The sequence below is a fragment of the Pipistrellus kuhlii genome, unplaced genomic scaffold (assembly GCF_014108245.1).
Source record: "Pipistrellus kuhlii isolate mPipKuh1 unplaced genomic scaffold, mPipKuh1.p scaffold_m20_p_2, whole genome shotgun sequence".
NCBI classification, from domain to species: domain Eukaryota; kingdom Metazoa; phylum Chordata; class Mammalia; order Chiroptera; family Vespertilionidae; genus Pipistrellus; species Pipistrellus kuhlii.
This window is the reverse complement of record NW_023425515.1, coordinates 100,520,682-100,540,422: the sequence shown is the minus strand read 5'-3', so window position 1 is coordinate 100,540,422 and position 19,741 is coordinate 100,520,682. Positions and strand designations below refer to the sequence as shown.

At 39.7% G+C, this 19,741-nt stretch overlaps 1 protein-coding gene across 6 annotated transcripts in view; it reads right to left on the bottom strand.

The window, feature by feature from the left end:
- Positions 1 to 19,741, bottom strand: part of XRN1 (5'-3' exoribonuclease 1) — a 207,972-nt gene that overhangs the window by 179,797 nt on the left and 8,434 nt on the right. The window contains exon 1 of one of the 6 annotated variants that reach the window (XM_045584133.1): positions 2,702 to 2,728. The exons of the other annotated variants lie outside the window; for them this stretch is intronic. Within the exon in view, the coding sequence (XP_045440089.1) occupies positions 2,702 to 2,713 (12 nt within the window). The 5' untranslated portion in view covers positions 2,714 to 2,728. Of the gene's footprint in view, positions 1 to 2,701; positions 2,729 to 19,741 lie in introns of those variants that run through there. 6 annotated transcript variants of the gene reach the window in all.

Here is a 19,741-nt window from a genome sequence, read left to right as displayed (position 1 = left end):
CAGAGGGAAGGGAGGATGTAAGGGTTAGGAGAGGGTAAAGGGGGAATAAATGGTGATGGAAGGAGACTAGACTTGGGATGGTAAACACTATAATATACAGATAATGTATTGTAGAATTGTAAGCCTGAAATCCATATAATTTTATTAACTAACTAGAGGTTCGGTACATGAAATTCGTGCACGAGGGAGAGGGGGTGCCCAGCCCAGCCTGGACCCTCTCCATACTGGGACATCCCTCTCACAATCCAGGACTGTTGGCTCCCAAATGCTGGCCTGCCTACCTTCCTGATTACCCTAACCACTTCTGCCTGCCAGCCTGATTAGGCCCCCCACGAAATACTCTCTTCTGCCTGCCTGGTCACCCCTAACTACCATCCCCTGCATGCTTGATTGCTCCCAACTGCCCTCCCTTTCAGGTTTGGTCCATCCCAACTGCCCTCCCCTGCTGGCTTGATCACTCACAACTGCCCGCCCTTGCAAGCCTGGTCACTCCCAACAGCCCTCCCCTGCTGTTGGTGGCCATCTTGTGTCCACTTGGGGGCAGCCATCTTGTGTGAGTGATGGACAATCTGCACATTACTCTTTTATTAGATAGGACAGAGGCCTGGTACAGGGGTGAAGGTCAGCTGGTTTGCCCTGAAGGATGTCTTGGATCAGGGTATGAGTTCCCTGGGGGCGTGGAGCAGCCTGGGTGAGGGGCCTGTGGTAGTTTGAAGGCTGGCCACACCCCCTGGTGACCCAAGCAGAGGCCCTGGTATCTGGGGTTTATTTATCTTCTACAATTGAAACTTTGTAGCCTGGAGCAGAGCCAAGCCTTCTGTTTGCTCCATGGAGGCAGCCATTTCTGTTGGAATTTATGTATCTTCTATAATTGAAACTTTATAGCCTTGAGTGGAGGCTTAGCCAGACAGGGCAGGTGGAAAACTTGGCTTCCTCCTTTGCTGGAGGCAACCATAGCCTCCTGCTCTTTCCAGCTCTGTGGCTACTGCCATTTCTGTTGGGATATGTATCTTCTATCATTGAAACTTTGTAGCCTTGAGTGGAGGTCTAGGCTGGAAAGGACAGGCGGAAAGCTTGGCTTCCTCCATTGCCTGGGAAACCCAAGCCTCCCTCATGTTCTCTGTGGCCATAGACATCTTGGTTGGGTTTATTTGAATATTCACTCCTGATTGGCTTGTGGGCGTGGCTTATGGTGTAGCAGAGTGATGGCTAATTTGCACATCACTTTTATTATATAGGATGTCACCCCAATAAATTAAATTTTAAAAAAAGAAAATTGATGATGTTACATCCATTCAATGTATAATACTACTCCACGATCCTATATAATAAAAGCCTAATATGCTAAGTGTCCAGTCGTCCATTCAACTACTCAAAGTGTAATCTATAGTAAAAAAAAGGGTAATATGCTAATTAGACCAGACATCTTTCCGGACAAAGCCACGGTGGTGGGGGCCAAGACAGAGGGGGGTAGGGGCTATCAGGCCAGCAGGGGAGAGCAGTTGGGGCAACCAGGTCGGCAGGGGAAGGCCATTAAGGGCGACAAGGCAGGCAAGGCAGGGCAGTTAGAGGAAATCAGGTTGTCAGCATAGGGCAGTTAGGGGCCACCAGGCAGGCAGGCAGAGTTGTTAGAGGCGATTAGGCAGACAGGTAGGTGAATGGTTAGGAACCAGCAGTCCCAGATTGAGAGAGCGATGTCCTACTGGTTCAAACCGGCAATCGGACATCTCTTGAGGGATCCCGGAATGGAGAGGGTGCAGGCCGAACTGAGGGGACCACCCCCACCAGAGCTGAATTTCATGCACTGGGGCTCTAGTATGCTAATAATATGCTAAAGCTGCTCAACCGCTCACTACGATGTACACACCACCAGGGGGTAGGCGCTCTGACCGGTAGGTTAGCTCGGTGCTAGGGTCCAGCCAATTGGGACTAAATGAGATGGGCTGGTCATGCCCTGGAGCCCTCCCACAGTCCCTCCCTGGTTAGCCAACCTCTTGCTTCCCTCCCCAGCCCTGATCGTGCACCACTGGGGTCCCCTGGCCTGCCCTACACCCTCTCGCAATCCGGGACTCCTTGGGGGATGTTGGAGAGCTGGTTTCGGTCTGATCCCGCATGCCAGGCCGAGGGACCCCCACTGGTACACAAATTTGTGCATCGGGTTTCTAGTTACAATTTATAATACAGATGGTCAAGTGACAACAAAAGTAGGTTATAAAATAGCAGGTATGTCATTACCCCATTCATATCTACATATGTATTTTGCATAGAAAAGAAAGAAGTATACAGAAACAAGATGATAAAATTGCAGTTGCTTTTTACTTTCCTCTAGACTATGCAATAGTTTTTACACCTTTCTGTATTAATATAAATTTTGCATAATGAGCACACATTGCCTTCATAATCTGGAAAAAAACAACAACCTATAATATTATTTTTAGAAAAAAAATTAAAATTCTCTTAAATTTAAGATTAGTAAGAAAGATACAGAAGGTTAACCAATCATCAGCAATGCAGTAAAGAAAATGAGAACATGCAGGAGAATAACTAGAAATTATAATAAAAATAATAGAAATTTCTAAGTTATCTTATACTCTGCCCTTTTTCCCAACCCCATATCTAATTAGTTTCTGTATTTATTTATTTATTTATTTTAGATTCTGTTTTTTTAAATTTAACATCCCAAATGTTTCTACAATCTTACCCTCCTATCCATTCAGATTGTTTCGGGCAATCTCATCTTTTTCTCCTGCTTCCCATCTCAGTTTAAGGAACTCAGTTTCCCAACTGGACTGCTTTCTTCCAGTTTTCTTTTTCACCAGTTCAGCCTTTTTCCTAAAACATAATCTGATCATGTTGCTTTCTTACTTAAATCCACATGACACTACAAACCCTTAATACCATGAAAGGTCCTGTATGAGTTGGGTGCTATCTTTACAATCAATACCACATGCTTTCCTATTTCCACATATATCCTACAAACTAACTGCAGTAGAGAACCCTACATGTGCTAGGCTATTTCAAACCTCTGTGACTTTATAAATGTTCCTACCAGAAATTCTTTTCTTTCCTACTTGCTCCTCCCTTCACTGACCTTGAATCAGTTTACAAAATCCAGCTCAGGTATCTTTGTCTGGAAGCTTTCCCTTCTTCACCCAAATGCTGTATCTTACTTGTATCTTTATGTTGTATTTTACTTGTTTTTGTGTTCCCAATAAATACAAGAATGCCAGGCACATATTAGGTGCTCTACCCATTTTCATTGAATGTCTCTCTTTTGCTGCTGAACTGTAAAATTCCTCAAAGCAAGGTCTTTTATTTGGTCACGTTTAGAACTCTTGGCACACTGACTGGCACAAAGAAGGAAATAAAAAACATTTAATGGATCCTATATAATAAAAGCCTAATATGCTAAGTGCCCAGTCATCTGTTCAACCAATCAAAGCATATGCTAATGATAAGCTAAGACTGCTCAACCGCTCGTTATGATGCACACTAACCACCAGGGGACAGACATTCGACTGGTCAACCAGTCACTCTATGACATACACTGACCACCAGGGGGCACACACTAAATGCAACGGCTGCCTCCAGGTAGTCAGTGCACTCCCACAGAAGTGCTGCTCAGCCAGAAGCCAAGTGCACAGCTGGCAGGCACAGCAGCAGTTGTGGGAGCCTTTCCTGCATCTGCAGAAGCACTAAGAATTTCCAACTGCAGGCTTAGGCCTGCTCCCCAAGAGCTCTCAGACTGTGAGAGGGTGCAGGCTGGGCTGAGAGACCCTCTCCCCCCCCTCCCCGCCCGCCCACCCACACACACACACTGAGTGCATGAATTTCATACATCAGGCCTCTAGTACATTAATAAACAAATAAAACTTCCCATTACTGAATATGATAGTACATGTAGCCTTTACCATTCACTTAGAATAGGGGTGTCGAACTCAATCAGAGAAGGGGCCAAAATCTAACATCCGGCCTAAATCGCGGGCTGAATGGTTTACTGAACAGTCATAAACTGTCATTGTGATGGAAACGCAGCGGAGTGCAGTGATGACAGCGCGGTGCGGGCCACACTGCAAAGCCTGGCGGGACGGATTTGGCCCGCGGGCCTTGTGTTTGACACATGTGACTTAGAATATACATTCATACTACTTTCTTATATGAGGTGTATATATATATATATATATATATATATATATATATATATATATATATATATATATATATTTTTGTAGAGGGGAAGGGAGAGAGAGAGAGTTAGAAACATCGATGAGAGTCACCGATCAGCTGCCTCTTGCACACCCCCTACTGGGGATATGCCCGCAAGCTAGGTACATGCCCTTGACCGGAATCAAACCTGGGACCCTTCAGTCCCCAAGCCGATGCTCTATCCATTGAGCCAAAGAGTTTTTGGCCATTCATACTACTTTCAATTGTGGTAATGTATTGAATTACAATCTTGGCACCTAATTTTCTCAAAACACTAGTTTCTTTTGTTAGTATAACTTTGTATCCTATTTTGTGTCCTTGCAAAATGCCTTTTACGTAAAGACAATACTCATTTAATTAAAGAGCTGTTAACTTTTATTTTTTTCTAGCTCTTTAATACTATTTATCTTAACCCCAAAGTTTTGTTGCTTCAGTTAATTTTAAAAATTCTACCATGTTTCCCTGAAAATAAAACATCCTCCGAAAATAAGAACTACTTACAGGTTTCCTTCTGAGTGAAATATAAGGCATCCCCCGAAAATAAGGCCCCCCTATGCTCTGTCTCAAAATGAAAATTCATTTACCGCAAACTGGTCGCTAGGGCCACCCCAACTGGCCTCTAGCAACTAGTGACGTTACGCGGAGTCCCGACGTCACTGCTGTGTCGAGATGGAGCAGAGGTCGGAGTGAGCGGTGAGCGCGGGGCGGGGAGAGAGGAGGAGACTTTCCCAAATGCGTGCAGAAGAACAGGAGGATTAGAGCAGATGGGACTCGGCGAAGGTGGTGAGTGCTGGTCTGTCTCTGATGACATTACCTGATGCTCGCGGCCGCCCTCATGATGACTGAAGGTTCTCAGTCTGTGGCAGACCCTGCTCCAGCCCAGATCCAGGCCCAGCAAGCCTAGTGACAGTCCCCAGACAGGCCCCAGGGTGTAAATGTCTGAATAAAGGGATAGGGGGGGATGTCTGGTGAAGGTGTTCAGTGGCATAGGGGTGGGGGGAGGGGGATCACTTAAAATGACACAGGAGGATCAGAGGGGGCAATCAAAATGACACGGAAGGATCAAAAGGGGTTACTTAAATGGTTATCCCCCCTCTGATTCTCCTGTGCCATTTTGATACCCCTCTCTGATCCCCCCCCCCCCGTGTCATTTTAAGTGATTCCCCTCCCCCCCACACTGACACCTCAATTCCTTTTTTTTTTAATCCCTAGAAATGAGCACAAAAAGAAAAAGCTACTCACTCCGTGGAGTACAAGAAAGGAATCGTGGATGACTTTTGGGGCCAAAATCTTACTGCTTTCTGCAAAGAGAAGATGTTGAGTGTCCGATTGGTCCAAAAATGGTGAGCAGAGTATGGTAACCTCATTGAACAAGTGGACAAGGGAAATGCTAAAAAGCGCAAGTGTGGATCAGGTCGGCAACCATTATTTTCCGAGCTGGAAGATCTGATCTGTGAATGGGTTGTTGACAGGAGAGCAAAGGCCTTGGTTATGAATAGGGCTCAGATTTCAAGAATTTGCCCTCGCAATGGCACCACAGTTTGACATAGCCCCTGAAGACTTCAAAGCATCACCAACACTGGCTGGATAATTTCCTTCAGCAAAGTGAACTGTCTTTAAGAAGATCTACCGGTACAATATTGGTTAGGTTGAAAGATACTCAAGTTATTAAGCAAGCACTTGCATTCAAGTCCTTTATTGATGATGCTGACTTCTCTAAATACAATCTTTCCAACATGATTGCTATGGATGAAACTGCAGTGTTTATGGGTCAATCATCTCAAACAACAATTGAACAGCAGGGTGCTTTCTTAGCATACATTCCCTCCACTGCTTACGAAAGTGCATGTGTTTCCTGTATTTTGCAACTCATCTAGATGGCACTAAAATCCCACCTTTAATCATTTCTAAGGGCAAGAAGAAAAAGATTGAATGTGTTTTGGGCATTTTTATTCTTGAAACTGAAAAAGCCTGTGCCACACAAGCAGTTATAAGGAAGTGGATCGATTTAATGCTGCCGCTTGTTATGCAAGGGAGACAAAGAGGTCTGCTAGTCTGGGATGCAGCCAGCACTCACCGCGCTAAAGACAAGAAGACATTTCTTCACGAAAGAAAAATAGATCAGATAATGATTCCAGCAGGAATGACGGCCTATCTCCAGACTCTTGATATTGCAATAAACAAGCCATTCAAAGACAATTTGCGCATGGAAATTAATGACTACATTGAAAATAGAATGGAGAGAAATCAGCGTGGAAACTTTGTGAAACCTAAACTGCAAGAAGTTGTGACTTGGGTGAAGAATTTGTGGGAGAAAATCACTAAACTACAAATGCACTGCGAGCAGGCTACCTTGACAAGTACTCATTTAAAGACAGTGCTATTGCTAAACATGAGAGATTTGGTCCACTGATTCTGAAAGAAATGGAGTCACAAGAAATTCACCAGGAAATTCAGGAATTGGATTGTTATAATGATGTTCCAGAAAATGATGACATGATTGTCATTGAATAAATGAGTAAATTCTTGATACTGTAGGATTCACAGTTTGTCTGGTTTGTGTTGACAACTACTGTACTACCATACCATATACAGGTAATAAATTTCCTTTATTTTCACTTAACAATAAATATGTTCCGTATTCTTCTTTATGGAAAAAATAAGACATCCCCTGAAAATAAGACCTAGCACATCTTTGGGAGCAAAAATTAATATAAGACACTGTCTTATTTTCGGGGAAACAGGGTATGTCTTAAGACATACTAAAACACCATATTTTAATAAACTTTCAGTACATAATATTTTATATGTATGTTTTACACATTATGTAATAAATTGTACTTAAAAATTCATTCACTCAATAAATATTCACTGAAGACCTATTATGTGCCACATTGTGCTTGGGTCTGGGAAATACAATAAATACAGTTGCTGAAAGCAAAGATTAACAGTAATTAATACAAATGTGAGAAATCAGGTCAGAAGGCTGAATAGGGCTTTGATATTCAGAAGGCTGAATATCTGCATATTACCTGCTGTTGACTGGGGAAGGCAACCCCTGTAAGATGATAATCCTTTTACTGTTTACTAAACATTGCCTTTAATATGTCTGTTTACATTCTTAAAAGGCAATTGTGTATTCTAGTAAATAAAAAGAAGATGGGTGCTGAGATTCTGCAGAGCATAGTCACTTGAACTAAGTTTACATCTGGCTTCCCCATAATTTCCAAATTTATATTTCCTGTCTTGTGTATTACTTTGCACATCAGCCTTTTCTCCAGGCCTTTGAACCCAGGCCATGCAGTCCGTGGCCTCACATCTGCATCTTGAAGAGAGACAGAGAGAAAAAGAATTCGCTGGAGTGAAAAAACAATCACCCAGAGAGGTGAATCACTGCAACAGTGGGAGATTAACAGCATGCAAAGCTTATGTCAGCTTCAGAAGCCCGCAGATCTGAAAGTGCTCAAGTACATTCTTTTTGTTTCAGCCAGACCATAACAGGGCAGAATTTACCGAACGGGGAGAAACTTTCCAGTAGACTTTTGGCCTGCATGCTCAAGGATAAGGGATTGAGGTGTCAGAAGATCTTCTTTTACAGTTTCTGCAGATTATTATAAAATATCGATATATACCTTTCCTGACAAGGGTACATTAGATGTTTGTCTCCAAATTGTTTCTCCTTGTGGAAAATGGTATTGCATTTGCTAGAGTCTTTTAGAGAAGAAAAACCTCTTCCCTTTGTACCCTCCGATCTTAAAGAGGAGCAGAAATATAAATTTGGAGTGGCCTTCATGTCCTGGTCCTGAAACATTTAAATTGCCACTAATAGAATCACCTATGCAAAGACCTATCAGAGAAGGATTAAAGGACATGATGGTGGAGGAGAGACTTGCTTTTCCTATTATACAGTTATCTAACCCATAATTCCCAAATAAAATAATAAGACAGCATAAAAGATTTGTCTTTAAAATGATAAAGGCCTTGTGAGACAACATAATGTAAAATGGCCCTACTGGAGAAATTATAACTAACATTTCTGAAGCATTCCCATTTACTTATGATTGGTATTTTCTGGCCTGTTTAGCTCTGAATGGGATGATTTGCTATGAAAAGGAGTTTTTAGAGAAATGTCAAGAACAAGCTTTTTCAAATCTCAGACAGAATGTTCAAATAACTTTTGAGATGTTTGCACAACAGGGGCAATTTAGTGACATGCATAATCAACTACAGTATGTACAGCAAGCTTAAGAACAAATTAGAATTTGTGGAAGAAAAGCCTGTTGGCTTTACCAGCAAAAGGGGATCCTAAGGGAGTGTTTAGTAAGTGCATGCGGGAGCCCACTGAGTCATTTTCTTATTTTGTAGCTCACCTCACTCAAGCAGTGAGACGGCAGACTAAACTTGAGACAACAGGAGACATTTTGACTCAGCAATTATCAATAGAATATGGAAATGCCAATGCTGATTGTAAAAAATGTCTAACACCTCTAATAAAAAATAGCACCATTAGAGAAATGATTCAAGCATGTCAGAATGTGGGGTCAGGCATTTTTCAAGCAAACTTACTAGCTTCTGCTGTAACCTTGGAAAATAAAAAATGCTTCAATTGGGGGCAGGAAGGATATTTCAAAAAAGAATGTAGGCAACCAAAAAGGACACAAGGTGGCGCTCAAGGAAAAGGCGTGAGCATTCCGCCTCCCGATTCAGATAACGCACATTTTTGTCCCAGGTATCAAAAAGGAACTCATTGGGCTAGCCAATGTAGACCTAAATTTCATAGAAATGGGCAGCCATTAAATTGAGACATAGGGAATGGCCAGCCACAGCGAAATGGCCAGAGGGCCTTCCCTCAGACCTGTTAAAAAAGAGGAATTTACACCCTGTAAGGCCCACAGTGGATTCCCTCATCCTGGTCACTCCAGAGAATGCAGGCCTAGATCTCAGTACAAATAGCAATCACCCTGACCCCTGATATCGCTAACCAAGTTGTTCTACAGAAATTTGGGGGAACTGTGCCACCAGGAATGTCAGGTTTAGTCTTAGGAAGCAATGGAAATACTCTGAAAGGACTGTTTTTCCTGGAGTCATAGATTCAGAGTATGAGGGAGAAATCAAGGTAATATTAGAATGCAGACATATGCAAATTACTCCAGGACAAAGAATTGCTCAGCTCCTGCTTTTACCTTATACTCAGCAGGGTGAAGTTACAAATAGGAAAGGAGGAACACAAGGATTTGGAAGCTCAGATATATATTTGGTACAGGAAATTAGCAAAACCCGTCCTATGAACAATCTAAGAATAGAAGGAAAACTGTTTAAAGGGTTAGTAGACACTGGAGCAGATATTATTAGTGTTATCAGTCAAGAATTCTGGCCTCCAAGTTGGTCCATGGTAGAAGCTATGGGTTCTATTATGGGAGTTGAAGGTACTGATAAAATACAATGTAATGCTGCAGTGTTAAAGTGGCAAGATAAGGAAGGACAGACAGGATGGTTTCATCCCTATATAGTCTCTGGAATTGCAGTCAACTTATGGGGCCGGGATGTTTTGGAAGGTTTACAAGCTTGTATTGTTACTGGCAAGGTGAAATATGGTAGCAATCACCTCAGGTAGAAACTGCTGTTTGGGTTCTGTACTTTCGTGTTTGCTAAAATAATAGAAAGTTATTTTGATTTTCTGAACTTATGTATGCTATCCCAATACTCCATTGATGATGGTTTGAATGTCTCATTGATTGTGATCTCACTGGTCATCTAAACACATTTCCGCTGGGACCCAAGACAGTTTAATTATCCTAAATTGTCTCAGTAACTACAGATAACTGAGTTTCCATTGACTCAGTGGTCCCGGCAGTAGTTACAGATAGTGCGTTCATGTTCATTCAGTGATCCCAGAATCTGGACAGCACAATTATTCTAAATTGTCCAAGTGGTCTGTTCTAGATAATGTGTTTCTGTTGATTCAGTGATTCGTAGATACTTTAGATAACTAACTTGCTCACTATCTGCTTCTGTAAAAATGCTTTTTCACGAAACAGGTTCCTCATTCTAGACCCAAAAATGTAAGCGATACTTTTATGATATTCTGCCAATATAAGTCAGACGTGGCAAGCTGTTCGGGGCTGGGAGGTCTGGAGCACTTTTGCTCCCTCGTATGCTGCCAGCTTTTAATAAATGACTCCATAATTTGACTTTTTTGAGGCGTCCTTAGTAAGATGGGGGTTACACCACAACAAAAGGACAACAGTTAATAACTCAGATGGGGTATCAAGCTGGTCAAGGTTTAGGAAAAGATATTCAGGGGATTAAAGAACCCATTTAAGCCAAAGGAAACACAAGAAGACAAGAACTAAGATATCAGCCTTTTTAGGAGTGATCACTGCTCTATTTTCTCACTCCCATGTTGATCCTATATAATGGAAAGATGATAGACCTATATGGATGGATCAGTGGCCATTAACCAAGGAGAAATTAAGTCATATTCATGAATTAAAACAGAAACAAGTAGAGGTTGGCCATATAGAGCCTTCTAGTAGTTCTTGGAAGACTCCATATTTACAATACTTAAGAAGTGATGACTGTTACATGATCTTAGAGTGGTTAACACTACTATGCATACAATGGGAGCTTTACAGCCTGGACTCCCAGGACCTTAAAAAATCCCTCTAGATTGGTCTCTTTAGTAGTAAGAATTTTTTTTTCACCATTGTCTTGGCACTTCAAGATAAACAAAGATTTATCTTTTCAGTGCCATCTATTAATAATATAGAGCCTATGAAAAGATATCAATGGAAAGTTTTGCCTCGAGAAATGGCCAATAACCCTACCTTATGTAAAAAATATGTAGCTCAAGCTATTCAGCCTTTAAGGGACAAATATCCCCAGTGTTATATTTTCTATTACATGGATGACTTGTTCCTAGCGAGTCCTCGGGAAAAACACATTTTAGCAATGTTTTCCCAATTAGAAAAAGAACTCCCTAAGTGGGGCTTAAAAATTTCTCCAGAAAAGGTACAGAAAGAAACACCTTTCAAATATCTTGGAACCATAATTGAAAACCAATGTGTTAGGCCTCAAAAGGTGGAAATATGAAAAGGTTGCCTTAAAACCATAAACAACTTTCAAAAATTATTAGGGGACATTAATTGGTTAAGACCTTATCTAAAAACCTCTACAGGAGAAGTGACAAATTTATTTAATATACTTAGAAGTGACTCTAATCTTTCCTCAACCGAGTATTGACAGATGAAGCTAGAAAGGAGTTACAAAGAATTGAGCAGGCAATTTCCTTAGCCCAAGTAGCATGGGTACTGCTTGAATAACAAAGGACATAACAAGAGATAATAAAAGCCACTTCATAATACTAAAGGGAGCAATCCAAGAAGAATAACCCTGGTAAACATATGCACCCAATACAAGAGCACCCAAATACATAAAAACAAAAACAAAAACAAAAAAACAAAAAAACTGGAGGACATTAAGGGAGAGATTATAGCAATACAATCATAGTAGGAGATTTTAAGACCCCACTGTAATCTTTGGACAAATCATCTAAACAAAACGTCAGCAAAGAAACATCAATTCTAAATGATGCACTAGACCAGATGAAATTAATCGACATCTTCAAAACATTCCACCCCAAAGCCACAGAATATACATTCTTCTCAAGTGCACATGGGACATTCTCAAAGATAAACCACATATTGGGACACAGGTAAAGTCTCTTCAAATTCAAGAAGACAGAAATAATATCAAGCATCTTCTAAGATCATAGTGGCATAAAACTGGAAATTACCTGCAATAAAAATAATCCAAAAAAACTCAAACACATGGGATTAAACAGCACACTATTAAACAAGGACTGGGTTAAAGAGAAATCAAGGAAGAAAATAATAACATCTTGGAGGCTCCTCCGCCATGTCAATGTTGGTGTAAATGGGACAGAGCCCATGCTAGCATGGAACAGGCTTTCTGCTATTGCATCAGACTCGGCTCACTGGTGGTCATTGGGGATCACGAAATCTGGGAATAACATTTGGGGGCTTATCCGGGATCTCCAAGACCCTGAGGGACCCTGATCTAGAGAGCCTGACTCGCTGTGTGTTGTATTTTGCACCTTTAAATCAACGCAAGAGAAGGAACACCACATAACCAGACATCCTGAAAAGAGATACCATGGGAAGACAAAAAAATACCCCGCACATGAAAGAAAAGCAGGCATCACCAGAAAACGAAGTAAATGAATCAGAGGCAAGCCGCCTACAAGAACAAGAGTTCAAAATAATGATCATAGGTTGACTAAAAAGAATGGAAGAGAAATTTGACAATAACCAAGAAGAAATGAGGAAGAACCATGAGGAAGTGAAGAAGAGCCATGAGGAACTGAAGAAGAACCAAGGAGAAATGAAAAATGACATCGCTACCATGAAGAACTCAATAGAAAGCATCAAGAGTAGACTAGATGAAGCGGAGGACCGCATCAGTGAGCTAGAAGACAAGATGGAAAAAATACGCAATTAGAGCAGCTTCTATTGTAGAAAAAAAGATTAAAAAGCAGGAGGAGAGCCTACGGGAGCTTTGGGACAATACAAAACAAAATAATATTCGAATAATAGGGGTTCCAAAAGGAAAGGAAACTGAAGTAGACACGGAAAAAGTGTTTCAAGAAATAATGAAAGTAAACTTTCCTGAGATAGAGAAGAAAAAACACACACAAATCCAAGATGCTCGCAGAGTCCCAAGCAAAATGAATCACAGAAGACAAATGCCAAGACACATTATAATTAAATTGGCAAACACCAACAACAAAGCAGCCAGAGAGAGACAGAAAGTTACATACAAAGGAACCCCCATCAGACTAGCAACTGATTTCTCAACAGAAACATATCAGGCCAGAAGGGAATGGGATGAAATATACAAAGTCATGCAAAGGAAGGGTCTGAATCCAAGAATACTGTACCCAGCAAGGCTATCGATCAAAATTAAAGGGGAAATGAGCTTCACAGACAAAAAAGGACGGAAGAAATTTATCTCCAACAAACCAGCAATGCAAGAAATGCTAAAGGGTCTACTGTAAAAATAAAGAAATAGGAAGTGAAGAAGGAACACGAGTATAGAATAAAAATGGCGTCAAATGAGTACCTATCAATAATAACCTTAAATGTAAATGGATTAAATGCTCCAATCAAAAGACATAGGGTGTCAGACTGGATAACTAAACAAGACCCATACATCTGTTGTCTACAAGAAACCCACCTCAGAAAAAAAGATGCACCCATACTGAGGGTGAAGGGATGGAAAAAAGTTTTCTAGGCAAATGGAAATGAAAAAAAAGCTGGGGTAGCAATACTTATATCTGACAAATTGGATCTCAGAGTGAAGGACATAACAAGAGATAATGAAGGCCACTTCATAATACTAAAGGGAACAATCCAACAAAAAGAAATAACCCTGGTAAATATATATGCACCCAATACAGGAGCACCCAAATACATAAAAAAAAAAAAAAAACTGCTGGAGGACATTAAGGGAGAGATTAACAGCAATACAATCATAGTAGGAGATTTTAATACCCCATTGTCACCCTTTGACAAATCATCTAAACAAAAAATCAGCAAAGAAATATCAATCCTAAACAACTCACTAGACCAGATGGAATTAATTGACATCTTCAGAACATTCCACCCCAAAGCCACAGAATATACATTCTTCTTAAGTGCACACGGAACATTCTCAAAGATAGACCACATTTTTGGGACATAGGCAAAGTCTTCAAATTCAAGAAGATAGAAATCATATCAAGCATCTTCTCAGATTATGATGGCATAAAACTGGAAATTAACTACTATAAAAATAATCCAAAGAAATCAAACAGATGGAGACTAAACAACATGCTATTAAAAAAGGACTGGGTTACCAGAGAAATCAAGGAAGAAATTAAAAGCATCCTCGTAACAAATGACAATGAAAACAAAACAATCCAAAATCTATGGGACACAGCAAAAGCAGTTCTGAGAGGGAAGTTCATATCCTTATAAGCCTATGGCAAAAAACTAGAAAAAATGGTAACAGATGATCTAACTCTACAACTCAGTGTTAGAAAAAAGAGCAACAAGAAAAGACCAGTGTAAGCAGAAGGAAGGAAATAACAAAAATTAGAGCACAGATAAACGACATAGAGACCAAAGAAACAATACATAAGATCAACAAAACCAAGAGCTGGTTCTTAGAAACGATAAACAAGATAGATGGACCTCTAGCCAGGCTAACCAACAAACAAAGAGAGAGGACCCAAATAAACAAAATCAGAAATGAAAGAGGTGAAATAACAACAGACACCACTGAAATACAACAGATTGTTACAAAATACTACGAACAACTCTATTCCAACAAACTGAACAACCTGGAGGAAATGGACATATCCCTAGAAAAATACAAACTCGCCAAAACTCAATCAGGAAGAATCTAAAAATCTCAATAGACCAGTAACGTGGGAAGAAATTGAAACAGTCATCAAAAAGCTTCTAGCAAACAAAAGCCCAGGGCCAGATGGCTTCACAGGAGAGTTTTACCAAACATTCAAGGAAGAACTAAAACCTATCCTCCTCAGACTATTCCAAAAAATCCAAGAGGAAGGAACACTTCCAAACTCCTTCTATGAAGCCAGCATCACCCTAATACCAAAACCAGATAAAGACAACTCAATGAAAGAGAATTACAAGCCAATATCCCTCATGAACATAGATGCCAAAATCCTCAACAAAATTCTAACAAATCGACTCCAGAAGAACATCACAAAGATCATACATCATGACCAAGTAGGATTTATTCCAGGAATGCAAGGATGGTACAACATACGCAAATCAATAAACATGATACATCACATTAACAAATTGAAAGATAAAAATCATATAGTCATATCAATTGATGCAGAAAAAGCATTTGATAAAATCCAACACCCTTTCCTGATAAAAACTCTTAACAAGGTGGGAGTAAAAGATCATACCTCAACATAATAAAAGCTATATATGATAAACCCACAGCCAACATTATACTCAATGGGCAAAAACTAAAACCATTTCCTGTAAGAACAGGAACAAGACAGGGATGCCCACACTCGCACTCCTGTTTGACATAGTTCTGGAAGTACTAGCCATTGCAATTAGACAAGAGGAGGAAATAAAAGGCATCCAAATTGGAAAAGAAGAAGTAAAGTTATGCTTATTTGCAGATGACATGATATTGTACATAAAAAACCCAAAAGATTCCATTAAAAAACTAATTGACTTAATAAATGAATTTGGCAACGTAGCAGGATACAAAATTAATGCCAAGAAATCCATGGCATTTCTATACACCAACAGTGAAACTACAGAAACAGGGGCTAAAAAAGCAATTCCATTTACCATCGCATCAAAAAAATTAAGATACCTCGGAATAAATTTAATTAAGGAAGTAAAGGATCTATTTGCGGAAAACTACAAGACAATGAAAAAAGAGATAGAGGAAGATCTAAGGAGATGGAAGAACATACCATGTTCATGAATTAGTAGAATCAACATCATCAAAATGTCCATACTTCCTAAAACAATCTATAGGTTCAATGCACTCCCCATTAAAATACCAACGACATATTTCACTGACCTAGAAAGAACTCTCCAAAAGTTCATTTGGAACAATAAAAGACCCCGAATAGCCACAGTAATCCTGAGGAAGAAGAGTAACGTAGGAGGGGTCTCAATACCAGACTTCAAACTGTATTACAAAGCCACTGTTCTCAAAACAGCCTGATACTGGCACAAGAACAGACATATAGATCAATGGAATAGAATCGAGAACCCAGATATCAACCCAAATCACTATGCTCAATTAATATTTGACAAAGGAAGCATGAATATACAGTGGAGTCAAGACAGTTTTTTCAATAAATGGTGTTGGGAAAATTGGACAGACACATGCAAAAGAATGAAACTAGATCACCAACTTACACCATACACAAAAATAAACTCAAAATGGATACAGGGCTTAAACATCAGATGGGAAACCATAAAAATACTAGAAGCATCCACAGGCAGCAAAATCTCAGAGGTATGCCAAAAGAACTTCTTCACTGATACTGCCCCTAGGGCAATGGAAGATAAAGAGAAAATAAACAAATGGGACTACTTCAAAATAAAAAGCTTTTTTACAGTAAAAGAAACCATCAACAAAACAACAAGAAAGCCCACGGTGTAGGAGAACATATTTGCAAATAATACTACTGATAAAGGTTTAATCTCCAACATTTACAGACAGTTTATACAAATAAATAAAAAAAAGATGAATGATCCAATTAAAAAATGGGCAATGGACCTAAATAGAATATTTTCAAAAGAAGACAGAAGGAAGGCCAAAAGGCACATGAAAACATGCTCAAAGTCACTAATTATCCGAGAGGTGCAAATCAAAACTGCAATGCGGTACCATCTCACACCTGTCAGAATGGCCAACATCAACACATCGACAAACGACAAGTGTTGGCGAGGTTGCGGAGAAAAAGGAACCCTCGTGCACTGCTGGTGGGAATGCAGACTGGTGCAACCACTGTGGAGAACAGTGTGGAGTTTCCTCAAAAAACTGAAAATGGAACTCCCATTTGACCCAGTAATCCCACTCCTAGGAATATATCCCAAGAATCTAGAAACACCAATCAGAAAGGATATTTGCACCCCTATGTTCATAGCAGCACAATTTACAATAGCCAGAATTTGGAAACATCCTAGGTGCCCGTCAGCAGATGATTGGATCCAAAAACGATGGTACATCTACACAATGGAATACTATGCTGCCATAAAAAAGAAGGAATTCTCATCATTTGCAGCAACCTGGATGGAATTGGAGAGCATCATGCTGAGTGAAATAAGCCAATCAATGAAGGAGAAACACCACATGACCTCACTCATTGGTGGATGATAAAGATCATTATAAACTGATGAACCAAGAGCCAGATATAGAGAAAGTAAAGCAACAGGCAGACTGTCAAATTACAGTGGGGAGGGGAGGAAGATCTGGGGGAGATAATAGACCAACCAAAGGACTTGTATACATGCATATTAGTACAACCAATGGACATAAAACTCTGGGGAGGGACGGGATATGTGGAAGGGAGGGAGGGGGGCAAAAAAATCAATAAAATAAGAAAAATAAATAATAATAATAATAAAAATAAATAAAAAATAAAAACATCTTGGAAACAAATGTCAATGAAAACACAATAATCCAAAATCTATGGGACACAGTTTTGAGAGGGAAGTTCATATCTCTACATGCCTATTGCAAAAAACAAGAAAAAATGGTAACAAATTATCTAACTCTACAACTCAAAGTGTTAGAAAAATAGCAATAAGAAAAATCCAGTGTAAGCAGCAGGAAGGAAATAATAAAAATCACAGCGGAAATAAAGGACATGGAAACAATACATAAAATCAATAAAACCAAGAGCTGTTTCTTTGAAAGGATAAACAAGATTGATGAACCTCTAGCCAGACTAACCAAGAAACAAAGAGAGAGGACCCAAATAAACAAAATCAGAAACGAAAGATATGAAATAAAAGACCCCGTCAAACTACAAAAAATTGTAACAAAATACTATGAACAACTCTATTCCAACAAACTGAACAACCTGAAGGAAATGGACATATTCCTAGAAAAATACAACCTTCCAAAACTCAATCAGGAAGAATCTAAAAATCTCAATAGACCAGTGACGTTGGAAGAAATTGAAACAGTCATCAAAAAGCTTCTAGCAAACAAAAGCCCAGGGCCAGATGGTTTCACAGGAGAGTTTTACCAAACATTCAAGGAAGAACTAAAACCTATCCTCCTCAGATTATTCCAAAAAATTCAAGAGGAAGGAACACTTCCAAACTCCTTCTATGAAGCCAGCATCACCCTAATACCAAAACCAGATAAAGACAACTCAATGAAAGAGAATTACAGGTCAATATCCCTCATGAACTTAGATGCCAAAATCCTCAACAAAATTCTAACAAATCGGCCCCAGCAGAACATCACAAAGATCATACACCATGACCAAGTGGGATTTATTCCGGGAATGCAAGGATGGTACAATATCCACAAATCAATAAATGTGATACATCACATAAACAAATTGAGAGATAAAAAACATATAGTCATATCAATTGATGCAGAAAAAGCATTTGATAAAATCCAACACCCTTTCCTTTTTTAAAAAAAAATATATATTTTATTGATTTTGTACAGAGAGGAAGGGAGAGATACAGAGTTAGAAACATCGATGAGAGAGAGTCATCGATCAGCTGCCTCTTGCACATCCCCTACTGGGGATATGCCTGCAACCAAGGTACATGCCCTTGAACGGAATCAAACCTGGGACCTTTCAGTCCCCAAGCCGACGCTCTATCCATTGAGCTAAACCAGTTTCGGCCCAACACCCTTTCCTGATAAAAACTCTTAACAAGGTGAGAGTACAAGGATCATATCTCAACATAATAAAAGCTATATATGATAAACCCACAGCCAACATCATACTCAATGGGCAAAAACTAAAACCATTCCCTTTAAGAACAGGAAGAAGACAGAGATGCCCACTCTCACCACTCCTGTTTGACATAGTATTGGAAGCACTAGCCATTGCAATTAGACGAGAAGAGGAAGTAAAAGGCATCCAAATTGGAAAAGAAGAGTTATGTTTATTTGCAGATGACATGATATTGTACATAAAAACCCTGAAAGACTCCATAAAAAAACTAATAGACTTAATAAATGAATTTGGCAATATAGCAGGATACAAAATTAGCACCAAGAAATCTATGGCATTTCTATACACCAATAGTGAACTTGCAGAAACAGAGACTAAAAAGGCAATCCCATTTACCATTGCACCAAAAAAATTAAAATGCCTAGGAATAAACTTAACTAAGGAGGTAAAAGACCTCTGCGCAGAAAACTACATGACACTGAAAAAAGAGATAGAGGAAGATGTAAACAGATGGAAGAACATACCATGTTCATGGATTGGTAGAACCAACATCATCAAAATGTCCATACTTCCCAAAGCAATCTATAGGTTCAATGCATTCCCCATTAAAATACCAACGGCATATTTCACTGACCTAGAAAGAACTCTCCAAAAGTTCATTTGGAACAATAAAAGACCCCCAATAGCCAGAGCAATCCTGAGAAAGAAGAGTAAAGTAGAAGGGATCTCAAAACCAGATTTCAAGCTGTATTACAAAGCCACTGTTCTCAAAACAGCCTGGTACTGGCACAAGAACAGACATATAGATCAATGGAATAGAATAAAGAATTCAGATATCAACCCAAATCACTATGCTCAACTAATATTTGATAAAGGAGACACGAATACACAATGGAGTGAAGACAGTCTCTTCAATAAATGGTGTTGAGAAAATTGGACAAATACATGTAAAAGAATGAAACTAGATCACCAACTTACACCTTACACACAAAAAAAACCCCTCAAAATGGATACAGGACTTAAACATCAGACGGG